This window comes from Cyprinodon tularosa, unplaced genomic scaffold (genome assembly GCF_016077235.1).
Source record: "Cyprinodon tularosa strain WSP-4 unplaced genomic scaffold, ASM1607723v1 ctg733, whole genome shotgun sequence".
Taxonomy (NCBI): Eukaryota; Metazoa; Chordata; class Actinopteri; order Cyprinodontiformes; family Cyprinodontidae; genus Cyprinodon; species Cyprinodon tularosa.
The window spans coordinates 38,025-63,419 of NW_024039489.1; the positions used below are offsets into that span (position 1 = coordinate 38,025).

Sequence of the window (25,395 nt, forward strand, 5' to 3'; positions counted from 1 at the left end):
CCAGGCTCAGTGTGAGCGGCCATCTGCTGAGGCCGACTGGGGTTCAAGGAGACAGAAGCAGACATAGAAAAAGAAGCATAGATAGAAAAAGCAGCTGTAAAAGGCGGCCCCGTCCAGGAAATACACAATGCAATGTTGCCTTTGAGTCTTTGCACTATAACCTAAGAATGGCGCCAAATGACACAAAACTCGTATGAGTGAGTAGAACATGATGTAATAACGTATAATCAAGGGGCCAATGTAAAAAAAACCCTGCCATTTCCCTTTAAAATGTTTTCTTATTGTGCTTCTACCTATCTTGACATTTATTTTCTGGCATCTTTATATTAGTAAAGAGGTTCACAAATCTTTTTGAACAGAGCACAAAGAGAAGTAGGGAGAGCTGCAGATTTAAAGGTGAAACAGATTTACTAGGAAGCTTAAAAGGAAAAATGTGCTATGTTATATTTAAAATTAAGCATATCAATATTTTTATGGATGAAATTTTAATTGTACTTCTAGGGATGTATGATATACTCATTTTGGCATTGGAATTGGCTGCTATTCATTATTATTATTATTTTTTTTTTTATATGTTAATGTTTTTGGGCACAATAATGTAATGCACTAAAAGGTTCTAACTATCTTTAAATAAATATCAGTGCATTATCATTCTCTTGTGTTCTCAACAATTGGAAAGCATTCAATAAATATATCTTTGAGCTCATTTTTGGAAAATACTAAAACCTAATAAAAACGTTCAAGTTAAGTAGCTGTACAGTAGATCCATCAGCCTCCACCTGAGTGTCCTCACCAACTTCCATTAAGGTTACACCCTTGGTTAAGGGTCTTTCTCAGAGAGCCAGAGTGGAGGCTGTGAGGATCTCAGCACATCTAACCAGCAGGCCAACATTCCCCAAAATGTAACAGAATCGATGGCCCTATGAGGGGCAACAGTGGGGTGCAACCTGTAAATATGCTGCACTAGCCGGGACTTGAACCCGGCTCCCAGCGCCACAGTAACACTACTGTATTTCTGTCTTAATGCACGGTTGCCTTTCCTACCTTCGTCCACCAGGTGGCGGTATATACAAACCAATGTGAGCCATCGACGCAGAGGAAGCGGTCATGTTGTGTAACTTCCGCTGTTCGCTGTCTCCCCTCTTGTAACCGGTTGTTGTCACATTTCGGTAAGTTAGAGATTTTAAAAGCCGCTCTAGTATTTATTTTCCACTGCTGTTATATTCTGCGGCGGTGAACCTTTCATTTAGTTCATGTTTGAAGCTTCGGGATTATTTTTTAATCTGGCTTTGATTGCAGCGACCTTTATTCAGACGTCCTTGACAGCAGCAGCAGCAACTGCAGCGGACATTTGTTGGTTTATTCTCAGAAAAACGGAGGTTAGAGGTGAAACAATCTGAGCTCTGTGAGTGTTTAGTCCGGTGTTATCCAGGTTAGAGTCTCCTGGAGGCTCGGTGAGAGCAGAGGTCTGCTTGTTGGTCCTCAGAAAGGAGTGAAATCAGCCTTTAATGGTCAATTATTTCACCAAATCTTTCATCTGTTAATAGCAAAGACCTGCTGACTGCTAATGTTTCAGACCAGATGTTTTAATCATTTAAAAACCTAATTCTTCCCTAATGTTTTTCTTAATTTAGAGATTTAACCAAAAATGTTAAAATTCAAAAAGGCTTCAACCAGGGGCGGATCTAGGATTCTAGGAGATCAGGGGCCCTGAGGGTAGACTTTCTGCTTAATCCAGTTCTAATGTAAAATATGACAGATTACTGGATTAAGGACATTTCTGGTATACAACATGCTATCACACATAACAATTCCCCCTCCATAACATGGGGAGAAATGAATTCACCTGCAAGTCTTTAACTGTGTTTATTTCCCTCTTCATCAACATTAAATGCTGTGATTTTTGGAAGCATTTGCTCCTTATTTACCAGAGTTATGAGAGGGGGAAATTTATTTCAGCTGGCTGAAATGGTTACACTGGGACATCAGTCTGTTTAGCAACAGCTAGAGGTGACTTCTTCTGCGTGGAATGCTACAGGCTGCTTTCCTACTCATGCTGCCACTACCTGGTGAATTCCAGTACTGCACATTTTGCTCAGATCCGCTCACCATGTAATACACCATACTATAGCAGAAAAAGCTTGATTAGGGGCAGGCTAGAGATTAATTTTTTCTATTTCGAGAATAAAGTCATAAAATTACGAGAGTAAAGTTGTAATATTATGAGAATAAAGTCATCATACAACACCCCGTTTCAGAAAGAAAGCTTGGAGCTCCGTCCAGCAGATGACGGCCGACCAGCTCCACCAATCAGAGTCCACTTTGACATCCTGCCTAGTTTAAAGCTGCTGCTAAAAGATTTCCTGATTTGTCAAACCAGAGCCAAAGTATAACTTCACATGATGCTCCACATACCTCATTTTAGGGAACAAAGTGCTTCTTGTAGGAGTTGTCATAAAATACAACTTGTTTCTTGTAATTTTAGGACTTAAATCTCTTAATATTACAACCTTATTCTCGTAATTTTATGACTATTCTCATTGTGACTTTTTTCTCTTAATATTACAACTTAATTCTCCTAATTTTATGACTTTATTCTAATAATGTTACGACTTTATTCTCGTAATCTTAAGACTTCATTCTCATAATGTTACGACTTCATTTTCTTAATCTTACGACTTTATTCTCGTAATGTTACGAAAAGACGAAACCTTTTATTTTTTATCTCAAATGCAAAATATTTACATATTTTTAAAATCTTGGTATATTTGCTGCTCTAAGCAGTTCAATCTATCAGCTGAAGGTTTTAGAGTCTCTATAATCCGGTTAATGATTAACCGATTGCTAAATTGGTTGATGATTATTTCCATAATGGAATAAACTAATTGATTGTTTTTAGCCCTAATCCTGATATAGAAGAACTTTATAGATCTATTATTGGTGACAATGAAGCTGATCCATAAGAGCAGATCTACTCAGACTATCTCTATGCTTTGCTCTGTCAGAGACGTCATGCTGTGGTGACTTCCTGAGTCTCAGTAGATTTTCAGCATGCTTTTCCTCAGATAGATGATAAATGTAGCTTCTTCATACGTTTCATTCCTGCCTTCAGAGGAAAGTTAAAAACAGCCTCTTAAAAAATCAGCAGATCATAAAAGCAGACAGATGATTGCGATCAGCATCTACAGAGATCCGGATTCAGCTCTGAATCAGATCAGAAGAGGAAAATTGTCTGACTGTATGATGTAATGATTTTCCTCTGGGCTCAGAGACTATAACAGATGTCTTTATTCTGTGTTTCTGATTTCAGCTCTAACGTCCTGATGGCTGCAAGCTTTCGGTATCTTTACTCCGTCTCCAGGACAGGTAGGAGTTTCACAACATTTCTTTTTGTTAGAGTTACTGGTTTTAGAATTGCATCATAAAACACAGAATTGGCTTTTTATTAACTTTATTTTTAATTTATCTGCAGGCACTTTGGCTGCAGGCCAGCTGAGGTCCTTCAGTGTGTCTGCACCGAGGACTGGGTTCAGTAAGTACCGGCTCAGTTCCAGTAAGACCAGTAGCCATAGCTCCATGTGTTTATCCTCATTTATTTCGGGTCCTCACACATTTCCATGTTTTAGTGACCTACTGAGGACTGTGTGCTGATTTCCATTCTTATTCTTTTCAAAGGGATTTTTCTGTTTCTCAGTGAGTAATATTGCAGCCGCCCACCAGAGGGCGCTTAGGCTGAGGGTTACCTGAGTTTGCAACAGAATGATGCCAGATGGGAGGCATGCTAGAGTAGAATTAGTGGAAATAACCCAGAGACCAAAGTCTTATTTAATATGACATATTAAAAAAAATCAGCATCCAGCGTATGTGCAGCTTCTCTTCTTCCATTCCTGCAATAACAAATTTGTTTTGAAGTTGCCCTCTTGGAAGTTGTTGTGACTGAATTAATTTAAACTTTTAAGCTTCTCGGTATAAAATAAATAGTTTGATAAAGATTAGAACTGCTTCCTGATATGTTGAGGTATCAATAGTTTGCATCCTATCATTTAATTTAAGGCTCTTAGTTTTTGGGAATATATAAGAATTATGCTCTAATTTGTAGCTACCGATCTGTCGTTACCGTATTTTAATTTGACAAACCGGATCTTCTTCACATTCTTTTTCCTGTTTGGTGCGAATGCATTTCTGTATATTGACCTGGCCGGCTTCCAAAGGACTGGAGCAAAAAAAAAATCTCTGCTTCATATGTTGTACATCCTCTCCGTCTGTGGATGGTGACCTGCGGCGGAGTAGAGGTGGATGTAGAGCAGTTCTCATTGATTAACACAACATACAAGCACTCCGCATGACGTTCGTGTGCAGAGCGAAGACAAAGGATGTGGGGATAATGGCGGCAAGGATGTTGAAAGAACTTTCTGTTTCTGTTTGTAAATATAAATTCCTTTAGTTCTGACCTAAACAGGCTCATTTAAACACCTGTTTAAAGCTCTGCTAGCCACACCGAATACCGGATTACACTATAAACAGAGAGCTACATCACAGTTAGCATCCGCCTCATTAAAACGAAGGTAATTAGTCTCACGGTATGTTAGAGTGGCATACCCTGGCTTATTGTCACAAAATGTCCCCAGCGTGGAACAATAAAAGGATTTTTCTCTTCTATTAAATCTTATTATTAAGGGTAAATACACTCAATTTAAGACTTTTCTACTTATTTGTAGATTGTTTTTCCAGTGTGGTCGTTAGTTTGATGGTGAAGTCAGAGAAAAAGGTCCTCAGTCTGATACCAAAACAGGAGCACACACCCATGAACACACGTGTCATTGAGCTCTCAGTTTGTGATGTCATCGACTCTCATTGATCCTGATCGTTTGTGTGCAGAGTATGTGAACGCCCAGGAGATCCCGACAGACCTGAAGTCCATCACAGACCGGGCTGCACAGACGCTGCTGTGGACGGAACTGATCAGAGGTCAGCCCACGCTTCCTTTACCTAAACCGTCATCAGTCAATCAGTCAGTGGTGACAGTTTATTAGATCCAGGTGGAAACGGAGCGGACGCTACGTTTTCTTTCTTCTTCATCCTTTCCGTGGAAAGCGGTTTCCTCCTCACAGCCGACCTGTTTGCTTTCAGGTCTGGGGATGACCATGAGCTACCTGTTCAGAGAACCGGCCACCATCAACTACCCGTTTGAAAAGGGGCCCCTGTCGCCGCGCTTCAGAGGGGAACACGCTCTGCGCAGGTAGGAGCCGTCCTCTACAGCAGCTTCACCTACCAACCAGCAGGACAGTTTCTGTTCCTGTAGCTGATATCTGATTATCAGGAAAGTGTTTGATGCTGTGTGGCAGGTACCCGTCAGGAGAGGAGCGCTGCATCGCCTGCAAACTCTGTGAGGCCATCTGCCCCGCCCAGGTAAGCCTGAACCAACAGGTACCTGCTGCTCTGCTGGCTTTAGGTTACAGAGAAAAACAAAGTATATTTTGAGTCAGAAAGTCAAGAAAAAGCCCGTTACCTCGGATCTCAAAGATGAAGGATGTAAACTTCCATCTTTAAAGGAAGAAGCAGCTCTGATGGTTCTGATCATGAGATTGAATGGGACCAGAGGAGCTCCCATCCTCTCTGTAAACCCCCGCAGTGACCACATTCCTCCTCTTCGTCTGGTTTCCAGGCCATCACCATTGAAGCAGAGACTCGCGCTGACGGAAGCAGGAGGACGACTCGCTACGACATCGACATGACCAAGTGCATCTACTGTGGGTTCTGTCAGGAGGCGTGTCCTGTGGATGCCATCGTGGAGGTGTGTACATCTGCTTCCATTATCCATCTCTGTCCAGGCTGTATCAGCTGCACCACAGCAGCCTGTAGGCTTGTTGGAAGGATCCCAGACGTGAGCAGGAACCCTGGTAGAGCTGCAGCTAATGCTACGTTCAGACCGCACGCTGCTGAAGCAGCAGGTTTACAAAGTCAATGATTGACACACATCAAGGCGCAGCAAAAGGTTCTGCAGCGAGTTTTGAGCAGCTGAAGCAGCGCCTCACGAGCTTCTGAGCATCTGAGGCGCTGCTCAAGCAGCAGATGCTAGAGATGGAAAAATGTAACTTTTCTGCTCGACGCGCCGCATCAACCAATCAGAGAAGCTGATCTGGGAGCTGGCAGGGAGACAGACACAGCACTGCTGATGCTGAGCACTATGATCACTTCTCTGAATCAGTTTATTAAAGCCTAAATGAACTTAAAATGTAGAAACCTGCTGGAAAAACACTTTTATTATCCTGGTGCCTGCAGTTTGGATTACAGATCTGAATTGCTTTCAACCGAGTACGAGTATTAGGCCTGGACAATGTGGCCTAAACCTTTTTATTTTGGTTGATACAATATCATTTTATAGCATCATAAACAAAAAATACATTATAACAACAAATAAAAGCCTCAGAAAGACTGCCAGGAATTCCATCAACAGATGCCTGAACTTGGTTATTAAAGTTATAATTTTTATTAAATTAATTTAATTAACGATTACTGTGCAAATCAATTAATATGTCGATAATTTTTTCCAAATCGATTAATTATCGGATAGCAAAAGGTGAATTAAAGAAGACTTTTTACGAAATTAAACCAGGTGAACTGAGACTTTTCCACTTGAGGAGTTCTGAATAGAGCATATTGACAGAGAATTTTATAATTCCTGCTCAAAGTGGGTCGCTCTGTCAGCTAAAGGCATGTTTTAGAGTCTCTATACTCAAGTTAACAATTAATCGATTGCTAAAATAGTTGAGGATTATTTCAATAATCGATTAATCAGATTAATTGTTTCAGCGCTGTTGTAAATGCAGTCGGTATCTTTATTTATCATGATAGAACAGTGTTGTTCAGAGCTACTATATTGTTCCCACACACCATGACTAAACAAGGATTTCTTTTTCCCAGCAGAGGAGTGAAAGGAAAGAGGAAAAGGACAAGATTTAGTAAGAAAATGTGCAAATATTATTAAAGGCTTAACCCCTTAAGCTGTAACGGTCTTAGGAGCAAATTCTGCCAGAAATGACATGTGGATTAAAGCAAGTACGGCTCACAAACTATAAATTGGAAATATAATTGGTTGTATTTTTGTGACAGAAAGGCATTGAGGAATAGTTTTCAGGTGGAATCACTATTTTAAATGTAACCATTTATGATTTATTGGTGATTAAACTAATACAAAATGAAAAATATTTAGCCTCACCAATTTGTTTTCCAAAATAAACCTGTAAAAAACTATGAAAGCCCATTTCAAACCCGGGATGAACCATCAGACTTTATAGATCCACATCTTGACTCTAAATCAATGTGGGCTGAATAAATTTAAGCATGTTTGTTTCACAAAGGTTTTAGTGGGCGGTGAGCTAGGCGGAAGAGCACTTTTGCACATTGACAAAAGTGTAAAAATGCATTTTTTTCACTCATAAAAGGAAACCTGGTCAGACAAATATGTTGATTTATATTATTAGAGACCTTTTGCATAAGGGAAAGCCTCTGCTCCTAAGATTTAGCCGTTGTTTCATTGAAATTTACCAATAATATCACCAAACTGAATAGAAAAGGAGAATAACAGGAAGCTAATGTAACACATGCCGGTTACATCATCTGAAATGGTCGCACAATGACGTCCGACCCCCCTTTGGAAAGTCTGAGCCTTTGCAAGACTAAAAGGAGGCTAAAAATGAACACCTGCTGTTGCATTTCTCCCGCAGAGCCACACATGTCAAGTGGAATTTTAAATCTCATTTTATTTGTTTGCACAGCAATAAAATAAAAAGTACTCATAAAGAAATGGTTAAAATGTTTTAAAGCCCCCTTTGAAAGGCGTGTGGATGAAACACCATGTGACTGTGGTTTGGACATTTCTATAAATAGATAAACATGAGCAGGTGTCAGTTGGGCCCTGTACCCGACCCGCCGGGCTTAACGGGTTAAGAGGAAAGTAGCGCTTTGAATACATAATTAACCTGGATGTTCCCTGAGGAGGGAACTAAAGCTGCCAGCAGATGGCGATGCTGAGCTCACCCAGTGCAGCTGCTCTTTCAGGCTCGGTTTCATGATTATTGTTACATGAGCACCTGGTTTTTAGTATTTTAGGTGACAAGGATGCTTTAAGGTAGAATAACAGCTAAAAACTGTTCATCAAACCTCTAAACTCCAAACTGTTCACAGCTTTTCTGCATAATTAAAATTTTCTTTAAGATGCTCAGATGGTCTCTGAAATCAGAGAGATAACGGGTTAAAAGACTCTGTCAAAATGAATGGATGGTTGTGGTGTCTTTAATAGTCCAGGTTGAGTGTTTAGCAACAGGGACCCACCACTAGCTAAGAAGTGTAATTACCCTGAGTGGAGAGCAGTTTGGTAAACGTTCCTTTCATCCCAAATCTCCTCCTTTTCTCAGGGTCCGAACTTTGAGTTTTCCACTGAAACCCACGAAGAGCTGCTCTACAACAAAGAGAAGCTGCTGAACAACGGAGATAAATGGGAGGCTGAGATCGCCGCCAACATACAAGCCGATTACCTCTATCGATAGACGCGGCACGCCGCCTACGTTCCAGGGGAAGACTTTAAAACGTGACACATGTTGTTTCTGTACATACTGTAAGAATACACTCTCAGCTATGGTCTATGTGCTTCAGGATGGATTCAGGTTTGTTGAAAGGAGCTTTTGTTAACAAGATAAGCCTTATTAAAACGTCAACATTTAAATTTTAGTTTCATTTTGTCATCTTGAATCTGTCTCTGTATCAGACTACTTTACTCAGTGTGATTTGGAGGCTTGTCATGAACCTGTACGGGTTTTCTGGGGAATCATAAGACGTGTCGTTCCTGCATTTAAATTTAGATTGTTTCAATATGATTAATGTAATTGCAGCAGTCATGATGCTCTGAAGTTCGTCAAGGTACAGTAGTATCAATCAGTGCTGTGGAGAAACATCTGCTGACTGGACAGAAGGATTCTTCATTTCTTCACTTTCAGAAGTCATTATTGGATCTAAATGTCAAGAAAAAAGGTTGAACTTGCTGCTCAATAGATTTCACTAAAGGGTCTTCAAACTGTTTTCACCTTGAAGCAAATAAACTTTGAATAAAAACAATAAATGAGATCTTTCATTGTGTTTGGAAATAAAGTATTTTTATGTTGAGAACATAAATGTAATTGTTGAAATAATGTGGGACTTTGTGCCCCTCTAACACTGCTTGTCTGGTTTGTACCTTAAAAACATTAGCTACATTGATGAGTGGCAAATCTGGTGGAATCTGACCAATTTATTGGTCCTCATAGAGGCTTGGTAGCCCAGGGTCCAGACCAGGAGGCAGAGTCATAACTCAACACAGCTTCCTTTCTATTACCCACCCATTAGCCATTCTTACCAAATCAGACCTCTACGTTTAAAAGAGCAAATCATGAAAACTTCTAAAGCGCTTACAATTCCAACTGTACATCAAGTTAAAAAAAATAAATGTAGATTTCACATTAAAATAACTTCAAATAATGTGTTGATCAATGACTTTATAAAAAAAATGGAAATCTAAATTAGTGCTTTTTTTAAATTGAGGTAAATGAGACACTTTGCAAATAGAAAAATGTAAACTTAAAAGAAGGAAAAACAGAAACAGTTGTCTTATTTCAAGTGCATATCGAATTTTTAAGATAAAGAAATCAAATTCCATTGGCAGATCTTATTTCAATCTGGAAAACTCACACAGAGAGAAAAGACAATTAGAAGAAATTTATTGATACAATTAATTAGTCCTTGGCGCTCAGACCCCCCAGGCCTGAAACTGGTGGTGGAGTGGAGATAGATGAAGTTGGTCAGTCTGTAGACTGCTGGTTAGAGACACGGTATGCTGAGCTTTATGGGGAGATCCAGAGGACTGCGTGAGCTGATGCTAGAGCTTCACTCAGGGACCTGGAAGATGGAAGTCCAGTTGGATAACACAGGTTGAGAGAACCTGTCCATGATGAGCAAGCATGAAGCGACAGTGGAGAGGAAAAACTCCCCATTTGGAAGAAACCTCTGGCAGAACCAAACTCAACATGGCATTCTCCTGCCAGACCAGTTGAGAGGAGACACAGAACGCAGTAAGAGTCCAAGAGGAATGACGCTCTGATGAAGCTTTAGCTACGATGGTGGAGGAGGGTTGAAACGGTGTTATGTGAATGAAGTCACATAGCACAACCACTGCATGCGCACAGGTAGCCAAAGGCGTAGCCAGAAAATGTTAATAAGAGTGGCCAGGTAATAACCATCGTACACTGAGGGGTGGCCAAAAGCAGATAGGCGCCAGAACCTCACAGTCAATCTGCACTGTATGGAGAGATATTTGTGCCATCGGTTTGAGCGCGCAGGAACCAATCCGAGCGTGCAGTGAGACAACACGCGCGCGCGCAAAACCGGTCTGGCGCGCGCTCAACTCTGAAAAACCCTCTCAACACACTGTTCTCGCGCTCAGTTTCATCTCTGCGCGTGCTCGAATCCGTCTCTGCTCGCGCTTGCTCTCCTGCTCTCTCTCCGCGCTCAACACCAGCTGTGCGCTCGGCTGTTTCTCCGCTCGCTCGACTCTCTGCGCTCGCAACTTCAGCAATGTATGTAAATGAACCATACCATCAGCCAATCACACCCAGCTTCTTTTCATCCAATGAAAGCATTCCTTCCTTCTTCTTCTTTTCTATCATGGCGGTTCGCAAGCAACTTCAAGGTGCATACCGCCACCTACTGTTCATGAGTGTGTAGCAACATTGTTTTACATCTATTAAATTCTATTTTTTAATTTTGCATTCTGAAGATAACTAAATAATGCTTTCCTTAATCTATAAACATCCTTTATATTTCCTTTATTTCCCAATAATCCTTTAAGACTCCATTCTTGGCCTGTCATTTCAACTACTCTTCTCAATTTTTCCCTTTCAGGTTCATATGTTTTACAGTTCATTAATATGTAAGCATTCGTTCCAAATACTACATCCGGTTAGATGAAAAAAAAATACATAAATAAATAAAAACACAATCAGGAAAATCAAACAACTCTTACGGTTATTTTGTCAACATTCCTAAGATAGTACTATAAAATATCTTGAATTATCTCAAATAAACTTCAGTAAAACAGTTATTAGATCATTGCCTCATCCATCTCTTTTACCTGCTATTGACATGGATTTAAATTTGCTGTTTTAAAAGAAAAATAAGGAGGATATTTCAGGTTCCAGTATGGCTCTCTTCGTCCTCTGGCATGGGAGCTGCCTTGGAGCTAGTCTGCCTGGCTGCGTGTTTCCTGGACGGGGCCGCCTTTTACAGCTGCTTTCTGTATCTCTGCTTCTGTCTCCTTGAACCCCAGTCGGCCTCAGCAAATGGCCGCTCACACTGAGCCTGGTTCTGCTGGAGGTTTCTTCCTGTTAAAAGGGAGTTTTTCCTCTCCACTGTCGCTACAAGCATGCTTAGTGTGAGGGATTGTATTTGAGTCGATGCAATCAACTGGTTTTCCTTAGATAGAAAACTTTGTATCAATTTGACTGTATGATCTGGTTGAACTGTAAAGTGCCTTGAGATGACATGTGTTGTGAATTTGGCTCTATATAAATAAACTGAATTGAATTGAATTGAAATTAGAGGGAAAAAATGGTAGGGGGGGCCAATGATTGGCTAAGGGTGGCCATGGCCACCCCCGGCCCCCATCTAGCTCCGCCCCTGTAGGTAGCAGGTGAGTTGCGGATCGGAGGCCTTTTAAGACGAAATTTGGATGCTGACTGGCTTTTGTGGAGGCGTCGTTCAAAGCTGATTGGCTGTGTTGCAGGTGGATGTAGGAGAGCAATCAGTTTATTCAGTTGAACTTCCACCTAGGCTCCATTTACTTACTCACATCAAGGCTAAATACACTTTATTTAGGACACGTTCACTTATTTCTGGATAGTTTTTGTCGTGTTTTGTGATGATCAGATTTTGTCTTACAGAAACCTGCCTGCAGCAAGAGGACCGTGTGAATTAGTATTATCATTATATAAGTATTATCAAAATGTTTACATTCTCAGAAATATTTGGCAAGAAGGAGAAGTAGCAACCATCTTTCAATCTGATCTATTGATTAGTCCCAGGCCAATTGCTTATTTTTATCTTCATTTTACACATTCAGATAACAAAGTACTAAAACTATTTGAGTTTGTTATTTTGTATCATCCACCAGGTCCTTAGTATTATTTTTAGCTCTGCTTTTAATCCTATCTGATTTAGTGTTAAAGACTGATGAGATTGATAAAGTAGGAGATTTAAACATTTGTTATTACTCTGAAAGTGACAGGTTCAAATGTGGCCTTTAATGATACTCAGCTGGCTTTGCTCAAACACTAATACAGCTACCATGTATGCCACTATAACCCTGTCCTTTCTGAGCATTTTCGATCAATAAGCTGTTCACCCAGGATAGAAAACATTATTATAATAGATCATTATCCAACGATGTTGTAAAAACTGTTATTATAGAATCACTCCTATTTCTGGTTTTTCTCATTATCATTAAAATAACAGCCGAAGGCAGCAATCTAATTTCTCCCTATCAAAATCTGATGATGCTGTCTAAATTGTTATTTCTGATTGTGTGTGGCATTAGATAATGTACCTCCTCTCACAAAAAAGAGGTGGGGGGGGCTTAGTGCATGGTTTATTTCAGAACTGCATACCTTAAAACACATCGCTAGAAAATGTAATAGAATAAGACAGAGCAGACCTAAAAGACCTGGGAAAATAATCTATTGTTTATATTAAATTGCATGAAAGGAGGTCCTTTCTCCCAGCTGTCAGTAATAGTAATTACCAGGAGTAATTATTTTAGAGATAAATTAAATTAAAAGTAAAATCATAGCCATCCTTCAGAATATGACAAACTACTAATCAGTCTGTGAGGCAGCATCTAAGGTACCAATAGAACCTGAACTGTGTTCTTCGTGAGTTATCAAAAGTATTACCTCTGCTGGAGTTTTTCCTCTCCACTGTCGCTACAAGCATGCTTAGTGTGAGGGATTGCTGAAGAGTCAATGAGTCGATGCAATTGTCCAACAGATTTAGGTTTGTTCATGTTAACGACTAATTTTCTTCCAACTCCAGGGTTACTTGTAAGGTTTTGGCCAATTTCCATCAATATATACTGTATATGCTGCAAAGACACGATATATTTCTACTGTTACTCCAAGCAGATGATACTCAGCTGTATTTGTTCATAAATCCTGATAAAACGAACCCTTTAAATTAACAACATGCACGTCTCAAAGAGATAAAAACAACTAGATGCCTTTAAATGTCTGCTTTTAGATTCAGACGAGACAGAACCTATCTTTGAAAAAGAAGGAGGGGCTAACATTATTATGGACAAGGTAATTGGTCTGCAATTGTGTTGCTTTATAGGATAACCAATCAGATGTCAGAGTCAATTTAAATTTACACCTCTATCAAAAAAGACCAAAAAACATTTGATCGTGATAAAATAAGTTAATAAACACCAAGTGTCCATCCTGATAGTGTGCAGATCTTTGCTTAGAAAATTTTAAGTCCTAATAGAATCCTTGTACCAGGTGCATTGAGCAGACATAAACACGTTTGCACAATTTTCCGGTCGTACTGCAGGACTTTCAGAAAGCCAGATGTCGATAGTTTACACATTAAAAACATACGTCTTTAAATGCTTAAATCAGGGTTGAAAGTTTTTTCCAGGATTTTTCCATGGTCTTTTTTGGGCCAGAAAAAAACTGTTTCTTTCAGTTTCTTCTGGAAGTTCATTTTTACTGTAAAGTTTTGTAGCTTTTTGTGAATATTTAGCCTTCAGAGGGCCCAGATCCAGTAATAACCTTGAGGTGGGGTTCAATATCAATAAACCAGGGAGGTTTGGGCGCATGAAGAGCAGAAGAAAGGAAAGAAAAAGAAAGCAAGCTGGTGGATTCTGCTATATTGCTGCTGTTCTGTTCTGTATGTGTAAATGCAGTGTTTCAACACAGTTGTCACTTTGCAAGTTTTGTGACTAATAGTTATTCATTCATCTAGATTTATATTAAATCCACTTAAACAATTATATAAATTCCTAATTTATGTTACTATGTGTATTCACCTGAATATTTCTGGTGGATAAAATAAGTTGACCTTTCAAAGGAACTATCCCAGTTCTATCACCAGGACTTTCTTGCAGTTTCTTCCACTTGTCCCAAAGAAACCAGTTTGAATTGGTTTAAATCAATAAATCACTCTGTCGTCCATCCATCTGTCTGAGGTGATGTAGGGACTAAGAATAACATATCAGCGTTATTAAAGATTCCCAGAGCTATTCGAGATATATTCCTCTTGGGGTCATATCTTTTGAACTTTTCGCCCCTCTGAGTTGCTGACTAACTTAGCACCAACCATTACTTCCTTGTTTAACTATTGCCCACATGCCCAATATTGTACCTCTGGTCATGTGATGCTGTTATTGTATATGTACAGAAAAGGGTTTTATTGACGAACCAATCGAAGGAAAACAAAGCCTAAAACAAACAAACAAAAAATGATACATGAGCAGGATTTTTTTAAACGCTGTATTCAACCGGAGTGATCTACTGCCACATACATCTTATAGCAAGCCTACATCACTTTAATCAACTACAGCTGTGGATTAATATTCCATGATAGACTGCTGCTCTGGAATTATACATCAATTGTGGAATATTTTGGTGCAAGGAAATATATTTAATAAAAAAATGACTGAACCAACATTTGGTTTTGACATTCGAACACTAAAACTACCGGTACTCTAATATGGGTTTGTTTCTAGATGTTGGAGCTTGGCCTGTTTTCCAGTGTAGTCCTGTTTCTCTGACTGTGACTAACTGGATGTGCTCCCTTCATCCTCTGACATGGGAGCTGGCACGGAGCTCGTCTGCCTGGCTGTGTGTTTCCTGGACGGGGCCGCCTGTGGAGCTGGTTGACAGTTTCCTTTTGTATCTATGCTTCTTTTTCTATGTCTGCTTCTGTCTCCTTGAACCCCAGTGGGCCTCAGCAGATGGCCGCTCACACTGAGCCTGGTTCTGCTGGAGGTTTGTTCCAGTTAAAAGGGAGTTTTTCCTCTCCACTGTCACTACAAGCATGCTTAGTGTGAGGGATTGCTGAAGAGTCAATGAGTCGATGCAATCAGCTGGTTTTCCTTAGATACAAAATTTTAAATCAATATCACTGACAATCTGGTTAAACTGTAAAGTTCCTTGAGATGATTGTGTTGTGAATTGGCGCTATAGAAATAAACTGAATTGAATATTTAGTCAAATTTATCTTCAGCAGTTAGAAACGTCCAGAAGTAGCAGAGCAAGGTTCAAAGATCAAACAGACAATAAATTTAAAAGGAATTCAGAAGAATTTATTGAGGATGATAGATTAGTGATGGTGGTGGGCTACAAGGTTCCCTGGAACACACTCAGAGAACCATCATAAGATTTATTAATTTATTTTTGATTTAGTGATTTGATTTAGTTCCACTATGTTCTCATTTAAGACATTTTAGTTATATCAAGTTAAAAAAAACCATACAGCTTTTAAAACAGATTCAAAAACACACCAAATTCATGCTGACTGCATATTTATTAAAAATCTGACTGTATCGAGTTTAGCTAATGCTGCTGGATGGAAATTGCAGTTAAATCCGCTCGTCTTTGCTCTAACTGAGCTGCAGCATCTGCCTGACAGCAGCAGTTCCAGCAGAGCAGCTGAGAAGTTTCCTTTAGGATAAATATGGGTGTTTTGGAGACAGCGGGAACTGTGAAGATTTGGAAGCGATAGAGGAGAGCAGCCATGGAGCCACATAAATGACCCCCTGGAGCATTTTCCTCTTAGCCGCTGTACATCTGGTGCAACACACAGATGAGGAAGGTCATTATGCTCTCAATGGAGCAACAAGAGAAGGACGCCAGCAGTTTCTGGGTTATTTCACCCTCAGGAAGGGCAGCCTTTTCTTCAGCAGCTCAGAGTTGTTTATGCTCCAGGTCAGGGACTCTCATGACGCTGAAGTCAGACACCCTCCCCACAGTCCGCCTGTGCTGATCAGTGGAGAAGTGTCCTCCTGTTTCCTTAAGATGATGCTGAGAAGCAGATCTCCGTGGGCCGTGCTGTTAGCCGCTCCATCAGGTGGATCCCCCCTCCTCTGTGATGCTTTCCTGACGGCGGTGGTGTTGAGGTGAGTTCGGTGCTGCCTTAGGTTTAAAGCAGGGGAGTCCAACTCATTTTTATATCAAGCCATCGTAAGTCTTTATCAGGGCAGTTTTTTTTCAGCTCTATGAATTAAACGTATAACTTCATTTAATCATCATTTATCTCAGAAAACCTGTAAAATTCCAAATGTTAAACTCTACATGTTGAACTCTACATGTTAAACTCTATATGTTAAACTCTACATGTTAAACTCCTACAGGCCTACAGGCCATGAGTTTAACATGTGATGTAGAAGAGGCAGAGCAGGGGGCTCACCACACACCGTGTACAGCCGGTGGTCAGACTAAAGATAGAAGAGAAAGGGTACACCAAACCACATTTCATTTTGTGTACACTCTGTGTATACAACAAAATTACAATAAAAGTTGTCTAAGATGTATGCTGATCCATTCTGAACCTTTGTGACAGGAAGCTGTGGATGCCTACGGCAGGTCAGTGTCCCTCAGTTTGTCCAACTACTGGTGGGGAGCAATGGAGTGGAAAGCTGAGCTATAGCCCATAAAACTCCCTCACTGCTCTGAATGGGACCGTACAGCTTAGCTATCTGTGGCTACTGCGTCAGCGGTAGATCTGTTACATGGGGCACCGCTTGTAAAGTTAAGCTTTCAAAACTTAGGAGCAATATTTATGTTTATCCAGCATGTTTTAAGAGAAAAATTAGGGGCTCATTTCTTCAAACTCATATTTCCCTATGTTATTCATTCATTTATAAAAAATAAAAGTTCCAACCTAAATATTTAGATTGTCAGTTAAAAAAATTCAGCAAGCTAAATATTTATTTCCTAAACTAGATATTTCTTTACCAAACTATGTCAAACTATCCATCCATCCATCCATTTTCTGTCACACTTCCCAAGCCGGGTATCCAGGGGTGCAGCCTATCTCCAGCTGTCTACGGGTGAAAGGCGGGGTCCACCCTGAAAAGGTGACCAGTCCATCGTAGGGCAACGCAGAGACAAACAGGACAAACAACCATTCACACACACACTCACATCTAAGGAGAGTTTAGAGAAGCCAATTAACCTAACAGTCATGTTTTTGGACTGTGGGAGGAAGCCGGAGTACCCAGAGAGAATCCACACATGATCAGGGAGAACATGCAAACTCCATGCAGAAAGAGCCTGGGCAGGGAATCGAACCCAGATCTTCTTGCTGCAAGGCAGCAATGCTACCCACTGTGCAGCTTTTCTAAACTAAATAGTTATTATTTTAACAAGTATTTAATTTTCAAACTAAATAATTAGTTTGTTAAATATTTAGTCTGAAGGTAAATATTTACTTAATATTTTATTATTATTTTTTTAAATAAACGTTTAGCTAAATACTTACTGAAAAAAATCAGAATATTTAGCCATCTTGGTGCTAGCTAAATTTTTAGTTTGTTAAAGGTATAATAGAGGGTTTTCACCCATTTTTGAAAACTCTCGTTTGAAAAAAGAAAATGCACTACCACAACCCCACTCCCCAGAGGTAAAGCCTATTAAATGAATACAGCGGATGCAGGAGCCTGTTTCTCTTCGTGGACACTCTGTTTAAAAGTTTCTGTTTGCATCTTTCATACAAGCTTACTTTCTAAAAGAATATTTGCAATTTTTCCACTATGTCAGATTCACCACCAGTAATTGAAAATGGGGGCAAGCATGTTGTCAAGTGGGGGAAGAGGTTTGAAGGAGGACCCAAATGCATACACAAAGCTAAAGGTGGTTTCTTGCAGATTTTAATAACAAAAAGGGTAACAGAAGCAAAAATCCAAAATCATAAATCCACAAAAATCCAAAACTACTCTCAGCATGATCTGGAAAAACTAATCCATGCGTTTATTTTTAGTCTAATTGATTACTGCAACGGTGTTTTCACTGGTGTGCCTAAAAAGTGGATCAGACAGCTGCAGCTGATCCAGAACGCTGCTGCCCGTGTCCTCACTAAGACTAAGAAGGTAGAGCACATCACCCCAGTTCTAAAGTCCTTCCACTGGCTCCCTGTCTCTCAGAGAATAGACTTTAAAATACTTCTGTTAGTCTATAAATCACTGAATGGCTTAGCACCTAAATACATCACAGACTTGCTATCAGTGTATCAACCCTCCAGAACACTCAGGTCTTCTGGCTCCAGCCTGCTCTGCATACCTAGAACCAGAACTAAACATGGAGAAGCAGCATTTAGTTCCTCTGCCAGCAAACTGTAAAAGTGCGGGAAGCCTGAGTTCCTTTAAATCAAGACTAAAAACACATTTGTTTAGGATTGCATTCGACTGTTCTAGTTTAACAGTTAAACTAAAACATCATTAGTTCAACTTTTTATTCTCTTTAGTCCAACTGTTTTTAATATTATTTTTTTGTTTCTGCATTTTTTTTTTATTATTTTTTTTTTTCCTACTTGCTTGGATTCTGTTTTATTTTCCTATATTTTAATCATGTAAAGCACTTTGTATTGTCTTTGTACTGAATTGTGCTATACAAATAAATTTGCCGTGCCTTGCCTTGCCTTGCCTTACTAAAAAACAGGATTACTCACAAGAAGGGGGCAAAGAAATGACGACAAACCAGCAAAAAGTGACTGAACAGGAGGAGAATAAATGGGAGAGAGAAACCAGGTTAATTAGCAGATCGGGAGCAGGTGTGAGCAGAGGAGGCTAGAAGGGAGCTAGGGGAAGGCGAATGACACAAGAGGACTAGCAAGAAGTATCTAAGAACTCAATTACAATAAAAAATAACTAGAACACAACAATGGAAATAAGTCCAATGAAAACTCAGAGATAAAACTGGAACAGAATCAAAACCATGACACATGTAGGATGGCTTTATGTAAACATTTCACCAGAATGATTGAGAATTAGGAGGACCACTTAGTTTAATGATCCTCCCGGAAAAAGTTCCTCCACTATACCTTTAAATAAATATTTAGCTTGGTGCTAAATAAACTGGTGGAGGTGGAAATATTCATATAATTGTTTAAAATACTGAAACATTACTAACTATTTAACTTCATTATGCAAACTTTATTGGGAATAACATCTAGTAAGTTTGGAACATAGGAAACAAACGAGCCCACAGGCAGACCGAGTGTTTAGCTGTGACAGTCTGACCATGGCTACATTTTCTAAACCCTTTTTTCTCTAGTTCTATCACAAAAACAGTTTTAATCATCAATCATCCAACAACATCGTGTGTCATTCCCACGCTACCAGAGTAACAAGATAAGTCGTTTTTCACTTTGCTCATTAGTGCTTCTTAATGTTGTGGCTCATTGGTGCAGAGTGTCAGTGAATGGCATTTAAATGGTCTGCTAACAAACTGTGACACAGTGTACCATTTTAAATGATGCTTGTTCCTGAAATTAATGGATGATGAGTGAAGAGCCACCTGGTGCTGGAAGGAAATAAGACGAGAGAAGGAAGCATCACATCATTTCCACATAAAGGGTTTTAACAGCCGATCACAGCAAGCTTCTACAACCAATGGGTGATTAATGAGGGTTCTAGTTCTGGAACAGTGGCCTTCCCTGTATGTAGGACACAACGAGCTTGAGTGGCATGATAACACCTAGTGACTGTTTTGCTAATCAGTCACAATTCCCACCAATCGATTGATAATCGGATAGTGAAACATGCTTTAGAAGAGCTTCTTCACAGAATTTGAATCTCTTGAACCTAAAACTAAGCCTTTTCCATATATACACACATTTTTCATTAGACAGGAACTACTCTTAGTGGGTGGTTTTTCAATAAAAGGCATGTTTTCGTGTGTTCCAGTATACTATTATTATATCTGGTCTGTTCCTGTTTGGCTGTGACTCCATCCTGGAGAGAAATATCAGCTGTGCTTCTGCCATCAACACCTTTGTTTCTAGATGTTGGAGATCGGCCTGTTTTCCAGTGTAGTCCTGTTTCTCTGACTGTGACTAACTGGATGTGCTCTCTTCATCCTCTGGCATGGGAGCTGGCTCAGAGCTCGTCTGCCTGGCTGTGTGTTTCCTGGACGGGGCCACCTTTTACAGTTGCCTTTTGTATCTATGCTTCTTTTTCTATGTCTGCTTCTGTCTCCTTGAACCCCAGTCGGCCTCAGCAGATGGCCGCTCACACTGAGCCTGGTTCTGCTGGAGGTTTCTTCCTGTTCAAAGGGAGTTTTTCCTCTCCACTGTGGCTACAAGCATGCCTAGTGTGAGGGATTGCTGAAGAGTCAATGAGTCGATGCAATCAGCTGGTTTTCCTTAGATAGAAAACTTTGAATCAATCTGACTGGATGATCTGTTGAACTCTAAAGTCCCTTGTGATAACGTGTTGCGAATAGGCGCTATAGAAATAAACCACTAGTTTGCATCCAGGCATTCAACATACCAGGAAGCAGATTTCTTATCTTCATCAAAATATTTATTTTATACCGAGAGGCTAAAAAGTTTAATCAAATCCAGTCAAAACTTCTAAGAGCGAATCTCACAACTTCAAAAGAAACTTTTTATTGCAGGCATGGATGAAGAGATACTGAGTCTGGAAATATAGAACAAACAAAGTTCATACGAAACATGGATGATCCTAGTTATCCCTGTTACAAAAATCCACACCAAAAAGCAAATATATGGGCAGAAACTGCACATCCGCTGGATGCTGATGGGGATTTTTTTAATATGTCATATTTTGCTCCTTTGAATTTAATAATATCGCGCATGCTCTCCTCAGACTCTAAGGAAGTCGGATAAAAGTCTGTCCTCAAAGAACCAGTTGTAGGTAGTCACAACATCTGTAAACTAATCCCTATTGTTAGTAGTACTCCTAAAAACATCGTATCCAGTTAAGTCCAAACATGGCCGAAAATCCTTTACAGCTTCACCGATTAGCTTCTTTGATGTTTTCACCATCGGCCTATAAAGCTTTAGTCACGGGATCAGAGTAACCCAGAGCATGAGCAACACAACTCACCATGGAGAGTTGGACACTTTGTGAACTGTCTGGGTTATGGGGATTTCTTGGGTGAGGTCTTTCCCTTGTTAAAGTCACCAAGAATAATAACAGGGGAGCCCAGGTTTGTCAGCTGCACAGATACAAATGCCAACCATAGAAAAGAAAGCAAACTCATGTGGGGTGTATAATGGTTTACTGTTAATGATAGAATATTCCAGATTAGGAGATAATTGCTGCTGCATCACAGTAACATTGTTACATTAGCTGTAGAAACAAATACCTCTGCTCTTTGCTGTGCTGGAGAATGTCTCCAGTGCAGAGTCCTGTATTAGTTCAGACAGCCATGTTTCTGTGAACATGACACAGAAGAAAGCAGAAACAAGCTTCTGAATTTCTCCACCAGTACTGTTCATATTGAAGAAAAGGAGGAACCCCTAAAGCCGGGCATACACTGTGCAATTTTTTTTTCATCATTGCACGCTGTTACAGCGCACACTGTTAGACCAAACCGCAGGGTATAAAATTTCACAGCTCACACAGTTTGTTCTCACACTGTGCGACCTGACGCTCTGATGCCATCTACCTGCTCACACTGTACGTCTAAAAACCATGTGGGACTCAGCTCCGCAGTGAGATGGCGCTACTTGGACTCGTCTATCCAGGAGCCAAACCAGTAGAAGAGGAATATGAAGCTCACTAGAGTGAAATGCGCTGCCTTGGCAATTTGTGCAATTTTGTGCAGAAAGCCCTAAAAAGAAAATGTGACGATATTTGGACAAAGACATGGCTTAGCAAACGTGGCTACTACGGTCTGTCAGTTTTACAGAAAGAACTCCATTTCACTCACCCCCCCACCATGCTTCTGTGTTTACATCTCAGAGGAAGAAGAAGAAGAATCCTCGTTGGCACACTGAGTGATTTTCCCACGACGGTCGACTGAAAATCAAACATGTTTGCTCATGTTTTTTGTTTGCTCCTGACCTCACGATTCTTGATGGGGAGGTGGTCTGAGAGGCTAATCGCCCCTCATTTCCCCCTGTTCACTACATGATGCACCATCAGGCGGAAAGTCGGGACGATCAGAAAATTCTCGCACGACTGAAAAGTCGCCCCGGAAAGGGCAAAAAACTGTGCAGTGTAATCCTGGCTCAACTGAAAAGATGCACAAGCAACTCGGGTCTTTTTTCTGTGCTTCACAGCACAAGCAGCAGTAAGTGAACCCTTTACCACTTAATATGGGCCAGCAGCTAGTATGTAGTGAACCAATAAGTAAAAAACTGCTCCCTTTGACTTTGATAACAGTAGAAAAAAGAAAGGAAACTTTTTCCAGGACTTGGTTATCCCTGTGTTGTTAGCAGGAAGGGGATGAAAGACAGGGACGCACACACAGTCCAAGAAGTTAATTTAAAAGGAAATAGAATTAGGAAAGAATAGGAGCTGCTATCAGAAAAAGAAGAGCTCTGCCCAGTGCTGGTGGGAAAAGCTATGCTGGTTGGCTTTAGGTAAATGAACAGAAAGGAATTAACGGAGGCTAAATGGAATTTAACTAAAATAAATTTGTGCTTGTTGGCTTTACAGAGTTGCTGCCTCTTTAGTAGCTACAGTTGTTTGAATGCTGTGTACCTCTTCTAGTAAAGGAAAGTGAAAAAGTCTTTAGATGATTAAACCAGATGAAACCAAAGCTGGATCAATTCCAGCTCCCCTCCCGCCAGTTTAATCATTTCAGCTAGGTGGTAGCTTTAAATAATGAATCAGGAGCTAAACTGTGTGGTGTGGCTCCTATTGACTGTTGGATAACTCTGAGTAAAAGCTGCTGCAAATGAGAGTCACATCACTCACAGCATTTTAACTGATAAGATTAAAAAAATAAATGTCTATATTTAACAGAAATCAGTGATTGTTGGGAAAGCTCTGTGCTGCATAAACTAGCACTGAATGACAACCAATAAGGAAGAAAGAGCATAATGTTGATTTATGAAAGGGGCAAGACATTAATCCTAAAGCGATTTTTTTTCAGCTAGTGTTAATGCTTTGGGTTGGAAATGAAAGAATTGGTGCTAAGTATTGTTTGGGCCGGCTTAACACCAGAACTTCCACAGAGACTTGGAATAAAGCAATGAATCTGCTGCTGCCATTACATACAATACATTAAGATGTTTGGCAGGAGCGCCTGAGACCGTGAGTCGTCTCGCCATGATTTGTAGGTTTGACATTGGAGAGTCCTTGAAACATTGCAGATGATGACAAAATATTTTTGGATCAGTCAGGGCAATGTCATCTATGAAGAAGTTTAGGCTTAAGAGTTAATGAAGAGCTCCTCTTCGCATAGTAAGTATTTCAGATTTCATTATAGATGATCCAGGAGAATTAACGAGGAACTGTCAAGAGAGGCTTGTTAATACCCAGACTAAAGATCTAAATAGTATTTAGTTAACGACATTACAATAATAACTGAACTTTATTGATCTTATATTGGAGAAATTTGCCTCTGCATTTAACCCATCCTTTTGGAGAGCAGTGGGCTGCCATAATGTGGTGCCCGGGGAGCAGTGTGGGGATAAGGGTCTTGCTCAAAGCTCCACAGGCGGCCCCGTCCAGGAAACACTCAACCAGGCAGACGAGCTCCGAGCCAGCTCCCATGTCAGAGGATGAAGAGAGCACATCCAGTTAGTCACGATCAGAGAAACAGGACTATTAGGATCATTAGGACACTTTCAGAAGGATTCAATATAATAAAAGGATGGTTTCTACAGCTAACTAAACAGTATTTATATTAGTAAAAACGGTACAGTACCGTATTTTGTTTTATTGTGTGTTTGTATAGGCTATACCACATTTATGTGAACACTTTTGCTGTAATTGTTTTGCTGCTGAAACAGCATAATTTCCCCATTGTGGAAAAACATAAAGATTTCATATTCAATTTACATTCTATTAAGAAAATATTTGATAAAGTCCAATTTCCTCCAGCTGCTCATCCAGTTCAACACAAAAGATTCTCTAGGCTGAGAAATGGAGCAGTGTTTTAGTCTGAGTTATGGCTGTGTTTGTCTGTACCTCCCTCTCTCTTAAAAAAGAGATTTCATTCTCTATGGAATTTTTTTTCAGCCTGGATAAACAAAATTATATACATATATATATATATATATATATATATATATATATATATATATATATATATATATATATATATATATATATATATATGTGTGTGTGGTGTTTGTGTAAATTGATTTCCAAGCACCTACTTTATGAGCTGCAGCGAGGATCCGGTATGAGCTACTTCTCTCTAAGCTGGCACAAGGGAACTTGGAGCAGAGTAGAGGAGCAGTGCCGACAGAGCAGCACACAGTGGACAGCGCAGCACAGGGAGGACAGGCAGCCTAGCTCCTTCCACAGCGGCATCACTGGCAGAACCCACAGCATCTCTGTTATGCAGGACACTCAACTCTCCACTTAATCAAAGGTAAGGAGCAAACTAGTGCCAGACGGCTCTTTGAGTCTGGCTGTTTTCTGGAGCCCCAGTGTTCGTGCATGTAGGGACAGAGAGACGCAGAGGAGCTCTGAACTACTTAGTGTTATCAGGATGGGTTCTGTTGGTACCTCTGCTCCTGGAAGCATGCATGTGCTTAAAAATGCCCGTTTTCCATCTCTGCCTGTGGTGTTTCTGTTTATGAGTTCCTACTGTCTTCCTGCAGTCAGACACAGAAAGAGTGTGAGTGTGACTTTAACAGCGTCAGCAAGCTGTGTCATTGCATTTTGCCCGTATAGTCTAACGCCGCAGTACCCACTCCCCCTCTCCCCCCCTCCTGCACACACTGTACAGCCTTCTGCCTCTTCCTCTTCTCCCCTGTCCCATCACTTTTCATACGTCCGAGTGGGCTTCCTTCTCTCCTCTAGTGTAATGAGTGGACATTTTGGATGATAAGAGGGTCTGGGGGGGGGGAGGGGTTGACTCAAACAAACATATTACTGTTATACAATGAGATGTTAATATGTGTGAAGACTAAATGTCCTCTGGGCAGCCTGACTAAATCACTCTGTAGTTGGTATCTGTCTGTTTAGGACATGTTTCCATCTCTCTTCAATCCAGTTATTTAAGCAGCAACTTGTTTAACGGCATGCAGTGTTTGCTTAAGAGCTGATATCCACTATCATTGATTTAATGTAAGTTGAGTGATTTAATGGGCAGCGCGGCAGTGCGGTGGTTAGAACTGTCGCCCTACAGCAACAAGGTCTACGGCTTGCATCTTCTTCTCCTG

The 25,395-nt window shown here is 40.3% G+C and overlaps 2 protein-coding genes across 2 annotated transcripts in view; both read left to right on the plus strand.

Moving 5' to 3' along the window:
• Positions 1-1,060: 1,060 nt before the first annotated feature.
• On the plus strand, positions 1,061-9,121 carry ndufs8a (NADH:ubiquinone oxidoreductase core subunit S8a). Its single transcript, XM_038269642.1, has 8 exons — positions 1,061-1,169; positions 3,311-3,366; positions 3,473-3,532; positions 4,879-4,968; positions 5,131-5,239; positions 5,346-5,409; positions 5,666-5,794; positions 8,418-9,121. The coding sequence occupies exons 2-8, from the start codon at positions 3,324-3,326 to the stop codon at positions 8,547-8,549; spliced, it is 627 nt and encodes a 208-aa protein (XP_038125570.1). The 5' UTR covers positions 1,061-1,169; positions 3,311-3,323; the 3' UTR covers positions 8,550-9,121.
• A 15,289-nt stretch (positions 9,122-24,410) lies between these two features.
• The window catches only part of LOC119772935 (glycine receptor subunit beta-like), a 56,225-nt gene continuing 55,240 nt past the window's right edge, over positions 24,411-25,395 (plus strand). The window contains exon 1 of the mRNA XM_038269649.1: positions 24,411-24,599. The gene's annotated coding sequence lies outside the window, so the exon portion shown is untranslated. The remainder of the gene's footprint in view (positions 24,600-25,395) is intronic.

Excerpts from the sequence above, each read along its gene's own strand:
- ndufs8a (XM_038269642.1), top strand. The coding sequence starts at position 3,324 with ATGGCTGCAAGCTTTCGGTATCTTTACTCCGTCTCCAGGACAG. Across the intron at positions 5,410-5,665 it reads AGGCCATCTGCCCCGCCCAG|GCCATCACCATTGAAGCAGA; the intron begins GTAAGCCTGAAC and ends TCTGGTTTCCAG. Across the intron at positions 5,795-8,417 it reads CTGTGGATGCCATCGTGGAG|GGTCCGAACTTTGAGTTTTC; the intron begins GTGTGTACATCT and ends TCCTTTTCTCAG.